The sequence below is a fragment of the Rhinolophus hipposideros genome (assembly GCF_964194185.1).
Source record: "Rhinolophus hipposideros genome assembly, chromosome: 6".
NCBI classification, from domain to species: Eukaryota; Metazoa; Chordata; class Mammalia; order Chiroptera; family Rhinolophidae; genus Rhinolophus; species Rhinolophus hipposideros.
Window position 1 is genome coordinate 49,367,680 of NC_138052.1, and position 15,463 is coordinate 49,383,142.

The 15,463-nt window shown below is 40.9% G+C and overlaps 1 protein-coding gene across 2 annotated transcripts in view; it reads left to right on the forward strand.

Moving 5' to 3' along the window:
• Positions 1-15,463, forward strand: part of MAP3K20 (mitogen-activated protein kinase kinase kinase 20) — a 167,124-nt gene that overhangs the window by 129,184 nt on the left and 22,477 nt on the right. For both annotated transcript variants that reach the window (XM_081051492.1, XM_081051493.1), the window contains exons 12-16: positions 822-866; positions 2,806-2,836; positions 2,940-3,079; positions 6,994-7,056; positions 7,991-8,083. In XM_081051492.1, coding sequence (XP_080907618.1) covers positions 822-866; positions 2,806-2,836; positions 2,940-3,079; positions 6,994-7,056; positions 7,991-8,083 — 372 coding nt within the window. The remainder of the gene's footprint in view (positions 1-821; positions 867-2,805; positions 2,837-2,939; positions 3,080-6,993; positions 7,057-7,990; positions 8,084-15,463) is intronic.

A 15,463-nucleotide genomic window follows, 5' to 3' on the forward strand; every position in this document is an offset into this window, starting at 1 on the left:
ATTCAACCACGTTGACAAGTTAATTAAAGCTAATGGCTATCGCAAACTAATTCAAGTCACAGAAGACACAGATTTTTTTCAAAGTAGGTATTTATTATTTAGTCAGTGGCCATGGGGCATACATTGAAGTGAGTAGCCCTTTGGCTCTGAAAATGGTCTCTTGCAAAGTCTCTTGCAAAGTCATACTTCATGTTTGTGCACCTGACAGAGCGGGAGTTTAGTGTCATGTTCATTAGAGCAATTCTGTAACCTGGGTTTCTTAGAACAGTTCCCATTTCACTTGTCTTCCTTCATCCATGGGTCCTAATATTTGTGTTTAAAGATGGAATGCAAGTGAGACATGAGTTAAACACTTGGAAATTCTCTGGTAAGAATAAGCATGAGTCATCTCTTTTCCAAATGGTTGCTTTGGAATTTTCATTAATAATCAGATGATCTTCATGTTGACTGAACATTCCGAGGAAGGCTCTGGTTATTTGACAAATGTCAGAAATGTCTTGCCTGCCAAGTCCTATCGTGGGATGTGAAAGGACTCTTGGTATGCCAAGTACCAAGAGAGGAAAATCTCAAGATATACAGAGTCCAGCTGCAGCGGCTGTTTCTGAAAGGTTGATGCACATGACTGGCTTCCTTGGGCAGCATCCCTGGAGCACTGAGAAATTCCTCGTAAAGCCAGGAAACTTGTTCTCCGTTCAACCTCACCTACAGGAGGAACCAAGCCAGAGCAGCAGCCGAGAGCTAAAATAGCCAAAGAACAGGATAAACCAAAATGACGATGATAAAATTACTTTCTTTTTATTTCATTCGTATTTCCCATGCAGCTGCTGCCTTCCTTTGAGATTGGCTCATGGACCGAAGATGACGTGGTAAGCTGCTTCCACTAATGCCTCTTGTGACCTGGGCAGGTGTTTCATAAATTTGTTAAATCAAGTTAATTTGTTTCATAAAGTTAAAAACGGAGCTAAAGGGGCTTGGGCCTTAGGAAATTCTAACTCAAAGTTGAAAAATTCCATGTTTTGCTTTTTTTAACGCAGTAATGATTAAAATAAGGTCTCAAGACTAAAGCAAGTATCTCTTCAAATCTTACAAGAGGATTCCACCTCCCAATTTGCTCAGAAAGATATTCGATAATACAATATTGAATACCAATGACAAAACTAAAGGGCTGATCCACGATACCAAATATACCTGAAAAAAAGATCTTAAAATTTTCTAAATGCCCGGGATGGACTTGCACCACAGTGGAGAAAGAGCTGGTAAAGGCAGTGCTGGGCTGCGTGTGATTCTGCTGGGTTTCCTGCCCGCTATAGGCCAATTCGAAAGTGATAGGTTCCTATTGCCATCTTTACTCTGACCTTCCCAAGGAAAAACAGACATGAGCTCCAGGACAGTCTCTGCAGATAGAGCCAGAGAAGCCCCATGTCTTTGAGAAGATGTGGACAGACTGTTTGAGTCCAAAGCAAGTCCTCCACCCTACACTGGGGAGAGCTTCTGAGGAACAGTCCCACTTAGCATGTTGCACCTCTGTTTCTGTTTCCTTAGTGAAAAACAGGTCTGAGAATTCTTGATCAAAGACCTCAGGGGCTTATGCATGTCCAGGTCCATTTTATATGCTCAAGGTATCATTAAATGGGGTGGCTGGTTAGCTCAGTAGGTTAGAGCACAGTGATGATAACACCAAGGTTGCCAGTTCGATTCCCACATGGGCCACTGTGAGCTGTGCCCTCCTTAAAAAAAAAAAAAAAAAAAATCATTAAATGAAAAAGAAAAAAAAAAAGCTGTAATGCCAGACTTAGCAGGCCCCGCCCCAGGAAATGGACTATGCACTGCATGGTACAAACTGGAAAGGTCTGTTTACCTAACTCAACCTGGTTTCTGGGCCAAGGCATTTCCCTCCTTTCACCTTCTGGTGAACTAAACCTTTCAACATTAGCTGACCTCTGGCTTCTGTGAGGTAAGGAAACTTGGCACCAGTTGCCTCTACTTCATGCCATTCTCTGAGCGCTGGCGACTCAAAGGTTCTTGCCAGTCCTGCTTAACAGGCAATAAAGACTTAGGATCGATCTCCTTTATTCATAGGCCTGGATATAATCCCTTTACCCCAGCTGCAGAATCGGCCCATCTCATTTGAGAAGAAATTTTTTTAAAGGCACTGATCTCTTAAGAGCTATTTTTAGTCTTTGCTCTGAGGTTGCATGGTTTTCAAACCATTTAAATAAAATTCCAGGGTCAAGGGCTCCCCAGAGAATTGGTAGGACCGGATCTGGCCTCACTTCTATCTCCTTTCACCCGAGTAATGTGAGAAGCTCCCAGTCAACATATGCCGAGTGAAATTCAAGGACTGGGGTCACTGGGTCCAGCCTCATTCTGTATATGAAGCTCCGTGCTGTCACTTGTCTTGGGCCACATAGCTTCTTCATGACCAGGCCTAGACCAGGACTATTTCTCGGCCCACTGCTGTGTGGCCCCTGATACTCATACAATTGCTGGGTAAACCAGTGACCCCTCAACAACCCAGGGACATAAACGGAAAATTATAAGTAAGAACCTTCTTGAAAGGATTTTTAAATATTTCCCAAATAAGGATGAAAACCAATAGTCCCTCAAGTAAGACCCCTCTTTCCCCCGCTCCCCAAAGACAGGGATAGCTTGCATTATAAAGAGAAAAATCTTCTGTGTTTACCTTTGTGGTTGAGCCCAGAATTAAAGCTATTTTAATCTATTGAGAACCATGTGTTTGACTGTTAAGTCTGCCCAGTGACCATGTATGAATCTTCAAAACCATATGTGTCCTCTCTTTCACAGTATTCTTGGGTTCAGCAACTCGTCCGAAAAGGCAAGTGAAGTAATTTACCTTCTTAACTGAGTTTTGCTTTGGACACGTTGCTTTGGCCATGATTTAGTCTCATTTTATTCTGCCTTCTAATCACTTCCTTCAGGTGACTCTTCAGCAGAGATGAGTGTATACGCAACCTTGTTTAAGGAGAACAACATTACAGGAAAACGACTGCTACTTCTTGAGGAAGAGGACTTGAAAGACATGGGCATTGTCTCCAAGGGGCATATCATTCATTTAAAGGTACCTCAGAAAGGGAGAACATTCAGCCAACAAATCTTTATTGAGCTCCTACCATGCAGCAGGTCACGTATTGTGTTAGAGGCTGAGGACAGATACATGGCTGCGCTGGTTGGTTAGTGCTGCGATACTTCCAGTTGATAGGTAGCTGTGGCCCCCAAGGGACCCTTCTTCCCGATAATCCAACAGCAAAAGTGTTAATACCGGCACAGAAGTCCCCTAGGTGATACCTGCATATCACCCCCATGTCCTTAGGAGGTCTCTACTCTAGTGGAGAAGGTAGGTATTGTTCATGCAATAATGGTAAAATGGAAAAATGACAGATGTAAGAAATGCCACAACGGAGAGATGAGTTGGGATGAGGAAAGGCTTCTATGAAAAAGGTATGAAGGAGCTAAGAGCTGAAGGATAAGTAGGTGTTAACCAGGTGAAGGGGAGAGAGGAAGAGGTGCTGGGGAGAGGGGAAGAGGTGTTGGGGGGAGGGCAAAGGGCATGCCTGTGGAAAGGCCCTGGTGGGGGGGAAAGCCTAGTGTGCCAGAGGACCTGGAAATCAGCCAGCGTGATGCCTACAGAACTAGTAGCGCCCCCAGGAATAGCAGGAGGCAACTTTGTTTAAGATCAGAGAGGCTAAATATCCATTAGGAATCCCTAAGGATTTCAGAATGTTTGCTGGAGCTGAGTAAAACTTTAGCCACTGTGATACCAAAACATCGTGGGGATGTGTGTTCAGTTTTCAATCTTCAGAATTTTGACCTGCAGCAAACAGCACGGTGTATGTATTCTAGTCCCTCATTTTCTCAGGAAAGTCTAACATTGCCCCCCAAAACTTCAGTCTTGAACAATTTCGAAGTTAAACCTCTGTTGTTGTTGTTGTTGCTTTTTTTGTAGTTTAGCAACCAGATCTGTCTGTTCATTTTATTTTGTTTTTTAGTCACTCAAACCAGATAAGAATTGCTGGCACTTGTGTGGAATTTTTATTGATCAAAGGTCTGTTTTAAGAGAGATCTTAGGAGAACATAAAATTTGCTCCCAAACCTCCTCATCCCCGGTGTGGGTGGATGGAGGGATAGGCACGGTTAGAAAGAAAAGAAATAGAGGAGGAAATATGGAAAAGCACCTTCCCATCCAAATCCATGTCTTCACAAAGGCGCTGCCAACATGCCCACTACCTCTCTCTTTACCTTATTAGAGCTGCTGACGCTGGTCTTTCTAGGGAAATGCACCCCTACTCCCCGCCTGGGGTCCATAGAGCCTAATCCACTTCCATCACACGGGCCTTGGATCGCTGGAAGGACCATCCTGTCAGCACTCAGCACCCCTTGGATGATGGTTCAGCCTTCACCTCACCATCTTTCCCTTTTCAGAAGATGGACAGGAAACCTCATGCAGAAACATACACCCCAAAGGCTGGCAAATAAATTAATCTCATCCTCTAAGTGTGGTTAAATCCATCCCAAAAAATCTATGCTGGCTTAGGTGGGCTACAGTAGGAAAATTTATTTTCTCTAGTACAGAGAAGTTTCAGAGTTCCGAGAGAGAAATTATGCAAAGCTTGTACTATTTGGCAGCTGCAACCACCTCCCCCCCACCCCCTGCTATCTGAAAAGGGGCTAACATTCCTTAAGGAGCCGTCAGAAGGAAATGGAGTGGCAAGCTATGACACCTCACCGAAAGCCATAGTGATTTAAATGTTCCGAGACTTGGCCTAGGAGAGCCATCGCGTGCCCCTCCATTGCTGGTTGGTATCATTAAGGCAAGCGAGGTCCAGACTTACTGATTATGGTTAAATTCTGTGAGTGCTACTCATTGCAAGACTGGGCCTGAAAAGACACAAAGAAGAATCCTCCCCTTAAGGAACTTATGTCCCAGAGAAGAGCTAAAACATGTACATACAACTTCTCATAATATATGGTCTGAGCAGTTTGGAGAATAGGAGCTGTTTCATTAACTCCGCTTCAGAGGGACAGTGGGGAAGTCAGAAAGGAAAAACTTCCTGGAGTGGGTGGCCCTTAAGATGGATCTGGAAAGGACAGAATTTGGAATGTAAACTGGAGCAGGAAAGGAAAGAACATTAATCTAGAAAATAAGGAGTTCAGAGAGAGAGAAGCCCAGGAGAATGTAAAAGAACAGAAAAACACTGATTGAACAGTGAGTGAGTGTCTCTGTCCGATGGAAGCTTGGTGTGGAGAACTCATGATACGTAAAGCGAAAGGGAGGTGGGGCCAGATCCTGGGCCACTTAAGACTGTAGGCCATGGATCTGGGATTTGACCAGCTCTGGGGAGTATTGGAAGTTTTAAGAATTGACATGTTCAAACCTTTGCTTCTGGAAGTTGTAAAGTGGATTAGAAAGGAGAGGCTGGATTTTGAAAGACCAATTCAGAGGTTATAATATAGAGAAGAAGGCCTCACTAGTGTAGTAAAATGCGATTGGAGGATACCACAGGTTGAAGAGCTATTCTCGGGTAGCAAGTAGGACAGGAAAGGAGAGAATGGGGTCACAAAAGCCGAAGATTGAAAAAGCTTTATAAAAGCGGGCCGGATCCTGCAGAGAAGCCAAGAAGCAAACCCATAGAGAAAATGCCCTCGTTGGAAGATACCAGATAGGGGGGTCAGTGCAATGTCCTCTGCTCCTGACGCAGAGTGCAGGCCTTGTACTCCAAAAGACAGCTGTAGCCAGCATCTCTGGGGGGACTCAATACTCCCCTCAAGCTCCCAGATGAATCTGTATGTGCACATAAAGACAGTTGGTTCAGAAGGGTAGGTCACAATCGTCAGGCATGTGAACCCTCCACCTAACTGCCAGAGGCAGTGGCCACCCAGTGGGGTTTGGCCAACATGTGACACTCCATTAAACTCAGCTGGGTAGTGGGTAATTCTGACAAATAAGCTAATATGCCAGAGAAAGGTTAAGGGAAAAGAGTCATGGAAGGGTGCTGTATACTCTTTTGGGATACTGGGGATAAACAGGGCTTCAAGCTGGTCCTTTTTGGATGGGACATCAGATGAGTATCTCCAGACGAGAGGATCCCTCCTGGTTCCTATCAGAAATTGTTACACACACACACACTCCCTGATGGTGAGAATGGGCCCTCCATTATCTGCTCTTTCACTGAGGCAGACAGAAGCATTATTGTATACCTTCTCAAAGAATCTCTTGGCCTTTAAGCGGTAGGTCATAAAACTAGCCACTTCCGCTACTCGGCTGTCCGTTTCATCCTGTCTTGGCGCCCTTCTCCCCAATGCACAAGGAATAGAGCTGAACAACCAATAAGTGTTCATTACGTTGTCAAGCATCAACAGCTTTCATTGCACTTTATAAAATGCATCTAATTTTTCTCACACTGGTACTTTTTTACTCTCTACGTGATATGCTCAGTTCACAGAAAAGCTGGATTATACCTGATGAGTATAAAAAAGAATCATAATTTAAATTGTCCTCCTTTCCTTTAAGAGTTCTCTGTGCTTCATTGGGGGAGGGAATGTTGGACGTATACCCATGGAAAAGCCCTTCCAATGCAGCAAACCCTTTAGAGAGGTTTCAGCCTTAATGAAAGTCTCTGGTGATACATTCATGTTCTTTGTTGTTTTTCCCCCAGTTACTCAGGGAGACAACTGCATTCCACACACTAGTACACTGACTTGTCACCACTGTACTGGTGTTTGAAGAATGGTTTTATTTATTGTTTAGTATGAGATTTAACATCTTAAATATCTTCCTGTTCCATTAAATAATTATGAACTGCATATAACTTTGAACAATCAGGTTTATTCTCCATAGATGTTGGATATTAACATCCCCGAGATACTTTATGAACTACATAAATAAAGAATGCCTTTGTATGTGCACAATAATTTTAATCCTCTCTGGGCATTATCAGATCGTTAATAAAAGTCATGTGATTTTTTTTTTTACAGTCGGCCATTGAGAAATTAACCCATGATTACCTAAATTTGTTTCACTTCCCACCACTAATTAAGGTAAGTAAGGTTTTTTTTCTTACTGAGAATATACTGCTTTTATTGACATACGCACCTGCCACCTCCACACCTAAATTTGCTAGTGTCGGGAACTGTTGTTTGAAGTGAAATTTAATCATGCCTGTTCAACAAAAGGCCCTTTGAGTGAAGCTTAGGATGTGCCTAAGTTGAACAACCTGGTTCCCTGCAAGTTGTAATATTAACAGTACTTTCCCGATAAGTACCTTAGTGGTGAGGGAATGGAAGTGCTAACACTGTATGTAGGTGAGGGTCGCTGACCTCCCTCCTGGCTCTGGAGACATCTGTTTCACTCTAAGTCACTGAAGGAATTCACACACTGCAGCCCTGGATTTTCACTTGCACTTTGGGGTGGGAGGTTTATTATTTGAACAACATATTAGTATATTTGACATATTATTTTGAATATAGTCTAAAGGTATACAGCACATTTTGTCATAAAATTAGTAGATACTTGCACTTAACACACAGAATTCTTCTCATTCACTAACAATTATGGTTTTCTAGCTCTAAGCCCTAGAAGGTTCATTTGTTCCTCTGCTGGCTCTTCCATCCACATATGCCCTCAGAACTGGGAATAGCTTGTACATCTTTTAAGTGTTGTGAGACTCTCAAGGTAACATCAGTGCATTTCTAGGGTAAAATTGCACAATGCAAGATGCGCTGTGAAAAATGTGCAATGTGGACATTCCATCTGTCATGCGTGAAAGAAATCATTTGGGAAAGTTCTCAAAGATGTAAGATGTCATTTCTCTTGCTTTAAGTGATTGTAATTTGTAGCTTAATCCAAAAATAACTGAAAGTGAAACAGCATACTAGAATGGAAAAACTAGTGCTAAGAAATCATCTCCTTTACATGAGAAGTAAAAGCAAAAGCACTACCTAGAATAAATTGGTGCTTGGTTTTCTGTTTCAGGACTCAGTGGGTGAACCTGAAGAAAATGAGGAAAAAATAGTGAACCTTGAACTTGTTTTTGGTTTTCACTTGAAACCAGGAACTGGCCCACAAGTAAGTCACATTTTAAATCTTTTTGGATAAATTCCAACCTAATGTGCTCTTTTTTCTCTCCTGGGACTCTGTGGTTTTATACATCCCCCTACCAGCTGGTAACTTGACTCTCAGTAAATTTATAGATTTTATAAAATAGAATTTAGTGGAAAGGCTGCCAGCTGCCTCTGTACTCCAGTGTAGGAATCTTACTCTCTCATTCAGCTGAAGAGTCCTATCTGAGGACACCCAAACCCTCCAAGAAACTCACAGCAAAGTGTGAATAGGAAGTAGGGTGGCGAATGCCAGAGTGAGTGTTGATGCCGTTGGCATCACAGCTTCCTGTTTCCTGTTTCTTAAGGGGAATCAGTTTTTCATAGGGAGAGTAAAACAACACCAAGAATGGAACAGTAGGCAATGTGCAAACTCAAATTTTTATCAGCTCTAAATAGGGCAGCAGGACATTTGACCAAGACTCATCCAGGCAGGCTTTCACTTTAGAGTCTTGAAAAACTATATGGCCTAGGTGGCATATGAATTGAAATCAAATAGGATTGTGTTCATTTCGATTACCATAAATAGCTAGTAATAATGATAACTTCTATTCATTGAGCACTTACGGGATTCCAGGCATACAGTGCTGAGGTGTAGGTGCTATTTTCCCCCGTTTACATGTGAGGAAACCGAGGCTCTGAAAGGTTAAATAACTTTCCCAAGGTCTACTGCTAGGGTTTTTGTTCTTGGGAATTTTTTTCGCTTTTCCGTTCCCGAATCCCGAGAAAAGTTGGTTGGGAAATCGGGAAAATCGGCTCCTTGAACCCAGTAATACCCACAGTGGGAAATAAATGTACTACCCACAATGTATCTCTTAGACATTTTTCCTATTTATTGCTATCTACAGTTACATTGTGTTACAATGTTACATGCTACCAGGCATGCGCAGGACACCAGAATCAGGTATCACATGACCAACTAATTTTAGTTCTTTTAAATTGAGCACATTTGATCATGGAGAACAGAAAACAGTTTGTATTTACACAGAGAAATATTTATTTTCACAACCCAGGATTTGACTGCAAAGTCATCTTCAGATGAACTAACTAAGGTAGTTTACCTTAATATGACATTGTAGTCAAATCCGAGTTGTGAAAATAAATATTTCTCTGTGTAAATACCAACTGTTTTCTGTTCTCCACGATGAATCGGTTCCACAAAGTGGCAGCCGATACTACCAACCACATTCGATCAGTTTGTTTGCGGCTGACGATTGTGATGAATGTGCGTGTTCTTGGCTCTCTCAGCTGCTGTGGGTAAGTCAATCTATTTAAAAACAACTTGCACTGCTAATATTTTATTCCAATATTATAATAATTTCCAGTCTCATACCATAATGTTTTGTGGCACTTTTTAGCTATACATATTCACTGCACAATATAGGTCTTTCTTAAGTTTTTCTTAATGCTTTTAAAGGAAATAAAATTTGAATTGATTAAATGTAGAAATAGAGATCTTGTGTCTCTCACAAAGTACTTGAACAACATTAGTTGTCTATGTGAGATGGAAGAGGATGAATTTTTTACCTTGTCAAGTAAGAGTGAAATTGCACGATTGGCGAAGTGATTAATGGAAAGACTTTTTAAAGGAACATTTATAGCAGAAGTTCCAAGAGAAGAAATAAAGGATGTCCTTACACAGAGTTCTGACATTAAATCAGAATCCGATCTGAAGTGCGAATTGACTAAAGCAATATCAATTTCGACATCACAGCCCAGCTCTATGCATGCAGACAAAATATTTGCTTCTCTAAGGAAGGAAATGAGCTTATATGAAGCAACACATTCTCTCACTCCCAACTTGAAGATTCTTTTAGATGCACTCATAACAATTCAACCAACGTCTGCAGAAAATGAAAGAAATTTTTTCACATCAAGTATTGTGTTACAAAGCGAATATAACGATTGTCTGAACGGGCAATTAATGCTCTGTGTTTCTTAAAGTTTCATTTTAAAAATGATAAATAAAAACTGTTTGAAGTATTTTCTAAATTTTCAAACAAATAATATTTGCTTTTGTTTTCTATTAATGTTTAATTTAATAAATAAAATATTTAAATGAGATTGGGAATGTTAATACATTGTGTGATATATGCAAAAACTCACTGAATACTGTAAGGTTTGATTAAATAAAGTTTGTATTAATTACATTGTTTATATTTTGAGAAAACCTGAAATATAACAGAAACCTAGCCAAGATGATACCATAGTGACCCTTGTTTAGCGCTCAGGGCAAGAGATGCACTAGTCGTGAAATTCCGGTCGACCTCCATTTATTTCATTTACTCAAGTTTTGCATCGACCTTGTACATATAAGAGTGTCTCAAAACCTCTGAAAGACTGTGCCCAGGGCCACGAAACCTGGTTGCCCCACCATCTCTGTGGCTTTTCTGTTTATTAACATTTACTGTTACAGCCATTATTACAAATGATCAACGAAAATTAAATAAAAAAGATCATTTCGGAATTCTCGAGAATTCTTGGGAAATACAATTTCCCGTCCTCGATTTCCGAAGATTCCAAAATGTTGGGAATTTGGAAACCCTAGTTACCACAACTTTTGATATTCTGCTGATCCTGGTTGGCCATGCAGAATAATAATTTCATCCATTCATTCAGCACACATTTATTGAGGACCTCCTGTGTGCCTGGCTGTATGCTAAATACTCACAGTTCAAAGTCAAAAGGTACAGTTGCAACTTCCAAGGAACCCCTAGCTTATCAGGAGAAATAGACAAAATCAGTGAATGGTTACAATACAGAATGATACCTTTTTACACCATCATGCACGTCTTACAATGAAAGCACCCTGGTTGAGCACTGAAAGCAGATGCAGAAAGGGATCAGAAGATCTTGAAGTCCCCTTGGTAGAAGTGATTCTTGAACTCAAATTTGAAAACCGTTAGGAATTATTAGGTGGAGAGAAGACCCTGAAGACGAAAGGAACAGCACGTGCACAAGCGCAGAAGCATGAAACCAGGAGGCAAACACAGGGAGCTCTTCTTTGGACTAATTTCTCACACCTCAACTCAAGCATCACTCTCCCTGGGACGACTTCGCATGGAGCAGGTGGAGTAATGTGGTGAGAGTTAAGGCCAGAGAGGTGGCTGGAGACCTGAAAAAGAACGGTCTTATGTGCTAAGCTAAGGAGTGTGAAGAGTTTTAGGAGGGGGTTAGGTAGGATCAGATTTATATTTTTAAAAGCTCTCTCAAAAGCACGGAAGAGGATGAATGGAAAGGGGCCAGTCTAGCGTGAGGAAGACCCGTGAGCAGGAAGTGCAGACACCTGGGAGTAAAGGGATGCGGAGCTGGGCTGTGGCAGTGCCATGGCCGCGCCACGGGTCCAAGGACACTCTGAGAGGGACGTGATCAGACTGTGTCACTCGCTGGAGATGAGTGAGTGAGAGGGAGGAGCCGGGATGGTACCGAGTTTTCTAGTATGGCAGCAGGATAGATGATATTATAATGTACTAGGTCAAAAAAGTGAAATGTATACAATGTGGATGTAATGCCAAAGTGCTAAAAGTATAAAGAAGTGACTAGAATGGGTGAGTTCAACCAGGAAACGCTTTTTTGGAAGGGATGAATTTTGAAACAGGGCTTCAAGGGGTTCATTGTCATTTGCAAATAATTTCCTGAATATAATGTTTAAAGTTTATGCTTAGAGAGTACTTTCTGCAGAGCTCAGGTTATTTCATAAATGTCATCTCATTTATCCCCTTGGCATTTCTGTGAGATGCATAAGGCAGAGTATTGTCATCACTGATTAGAAAACCAGTAGCAAGAGAAAGTGTGTTACCAACCTACACTGAAGGGAGGACAGAGCTGAGACCAGAAATTATATGCTTATTATTGTCTTTGTATTAAACATGCGCTCGCTCTTATACCTGACCCAAGATTGTTGAGTCATCTGTAAACTTTCATAAAATAATCCTAGAATAAATTACTGTCCAGTTCTAAACTACCCAGCTATGCCAGTCTAGACTGGCATATGAAATATGAAATATTTTCTCCTAAATGTGCCTTAAATTGAAATTCCAATTCCCCACATGAAAACCTGGTTACTTTGTCCCTTAAAGGTAGACCCCAAGAACCAAAATACATCCTCAAAATCCCAGTTAACTGAGTTCTCATAGACCCATCTTCATGAAAAAGGTAAAGCCTTTAGCCCTGTCTCCATGACTAGAATAAGTTACAAGAGGACATTGGCACTTTGGAAGTTCTCTCCAAACCTAAGTTTGCATATCAGGGGGATTTGCTTGACCATGTCACCTTTTCTCTTACAAATAAAATGAAAGATGTGTTCTAATGGCAACCATTGGGAATAATGTGTAACAGTGACTCCATCATGAAAATAGTAGCTACCTTTTCCCATTGCATCTGAGAAGGACCACCAGCCAAATACCACTTAAAATTGGTGTGTTGGTTCAGTAACTGACCTACTACTGTGTTTCCCCAAAAATAAGACCTAGCCAGACCATCCGCTCTACTGCGTCTTTTGGAGCAAAAATTAGTATAAGACCTGGTCTTATTATAATACAATATAAGATCCAGTCTTTAATATAATAATATAATATAATATAATATAATATAATATAATATAATATAATATAATATAATATAATATAATACTAAGTCTTATATTAATTTTTGCTCCAAAATACACATTAGAGCTGATGGTCCTGCTAAGTCTTATTTTCGAGGAAACACAGTAAGAGAAAACAATGAAAATATGACCTTAGACACACATATATGTAGAGGGGAAAGGCTTTCATTGTAAGACCTGTCAACATTTTGGTCTAAGAATTCAAATTAAGTTCCTTATTTTAGCCTCACTTTACAACTAAATGTATTATGGCACAAACGTGAGGTTGGTTCACCCAACCGAGCAAAGCCATTTACACCTGAGAGCCTGTGGCTGGTATAGTGGTCAAGAGCCGCTGTGTGACATCCTGCCTGTGATCTGAGTCCTTACTGCCACACCCTTCCAGAGAACCAGGCCCTCACGAGGCCTTACCACCATATACACTTCAAGGATCCTTCCACAAATGAAATGTCCTCCTTCGCTTCCATTTTTGAGACAACTTGGCAGAGAAAATGATTGAGCCAAAGACTTCACTGTCAATTTAAATTAATAAGTGAGAATGAGTTTAACCCATGTACTTGACCTATTTCTAAAGAGTACAATTAATTATTCATTTAAATAGCACTGTTTGTTGAGGCAGCCTTGAAGTTACGACAATGGAGTTGGCAGAAATTGGGTCTTTCTCGGCTCAAGTGTCCTGTGTTGGGGGCTTGAAATGCTTACGATAATTATTATCATTTTATACCTCTTCCAGACACTGGCATAGACTTTGCACACATTTTTCTCATATAATTGTTACAACCCACCATCATAGGGAACATTATCCCTGTATCATCCCTAGAAGGAAACTGAAGAGGGGAGAGGTCAAGTTCTTTACCTAGAATTCCTACCTACTAAGGGACATATCCAGTGCAAGGGCTCAACCATACGGTCATAATACCTCTTTTTGAAAAGTATCACTATCCCCCAAAATAAGTATATTGGTAATAAAAAAAGCAATTTTTTCCATCAATTAATACTAAATTGCCACTATTTTTGTTTTGCATGGGAAGTGCCTTGTGTTTTGTAATCTAAGGCCTTAGACTTGGCACGAAGGACAGGGGTTTCCGGAATCCCATGCAGTTTCAATACACTCCCCGGGGTGGCAACCACTCTTTTTATTGAAATATTCAGCTGTATAGAGTTTATTATTCTATCTAATCAATTCACCAGTCAGGAATACTGATTCTCAAATTGCCGGGGAATAAACTATCAAATCACCCAGCAGTTTTCTTGCTAAGATCTTTTTGAGATTTTTGTGTCATAAAAATTCAAAAGTAGAGTTATGAAGGAACAGTTTGGGTGGCCATCCATTCCTTGTGAATGCTGAACAGTCACATACTTTGTCTTCGCGACCTTATTCCAGTCTCTCCCCAGTCTGGCAAGGAAATCAGACTGAGGCTGGGCTCCTGTGGGTGGTTGATTAGCTGCCATAGAGTAGAGACTGGGGTTAGGGGAAAAGCCTGGAAAACAACACCCTTTCTCTCCCAACACCCAGGCTACAGTGAGCCCTTAAACAGAGATAGGCTTCCTGGCTCCAGTACCTCCCACCAGAAGCAGTCACTTCCGATTTGCTTTTCGGAGGTATTTGAAGGGGCAAGTGAACCAGGAAGACAACCTAAGAGGGACGTTTGGAAGAGGTGAAAGCAGAACTAACTGCCTCCATCAGAGCAGGCTTTTCCCGTCCACTTTTTCCCTTGTCCTCCCCCCACCGGTCATTGTTCTCTTCTGTCACTCTCAACACACAAAAATTCAGTCAATAGTTCTGTTTCTCCCGTTGTTTCATCTATAGGTTAAAAATGCTGCTTTTTACAAATACTTTCCACTTACTATTGTGCTTTTAGGTCTTTATTAGATTGCTTATAAAATGTTGCAGTTAGTAAATTTAATTGAATCTCCAGGCCCTTTTTCAGAGCACTATATATATCAAAAATAAATGGTCAAATAGAGCTTTTTTTCCTATTGTGTAATTTTTATAAATGGATAGATAAACATGAATAAAATAATAGGGGAACAAAGAAAAGGATTTTGTGAGGAAGTAAAAAGCCAACACCTTTTGTAAATTTCAGAACAGCTAAAAGCAGTGCTTTTCTTTACTTTGATATATCTTGCATTTATTAACATTTCAGTGTAGGGAAATTTATTTCCCATAGTGAACTGCTTGGGGGGTGGAATATATGTATAGTACATAAGCTTGCAGTGGTAGGGTTCTATAAGAAATACAAGTTTTCACTGGCAGTGAAGGAGCAAATGCAGTTTAGAACATTACTACATGACTCGCTGCTGATTTCTAATTAAAGCATGGTGATGGATTTCAAACTGGTCAGGCAGCTACCTATAGAACCAGAGCCGAACTGGAAGTGGTAGATACTTGCGGATGATTGGTAGTCATGTGTAGAAATGATGTGGCAGGAAATGTCTAACAACTGGAGAGAACATCCCTGACTAGTAGTATTTTGCAGATTTCCATGGTGTAAATTCTCCCACCGTGGCCAATTTCAAGTCTCCAATCTGACATCACTGAAGTTGGAAAACTATGTGAGCCGTCAGCCCCTGAGAGCTGGCTCCATCCAGCGCACTGCTGGGTCACTCTTAGTTTTCTTCATCAGGATTACGAATTTCTTTTAAAATAGCTAATAGCAAGGAGGTAAACATGGTAAGACCTAGGTCTGAATAAATTACAAACACGTCATTGCTGGTGTCCAGCTATAATAACGTGTAACT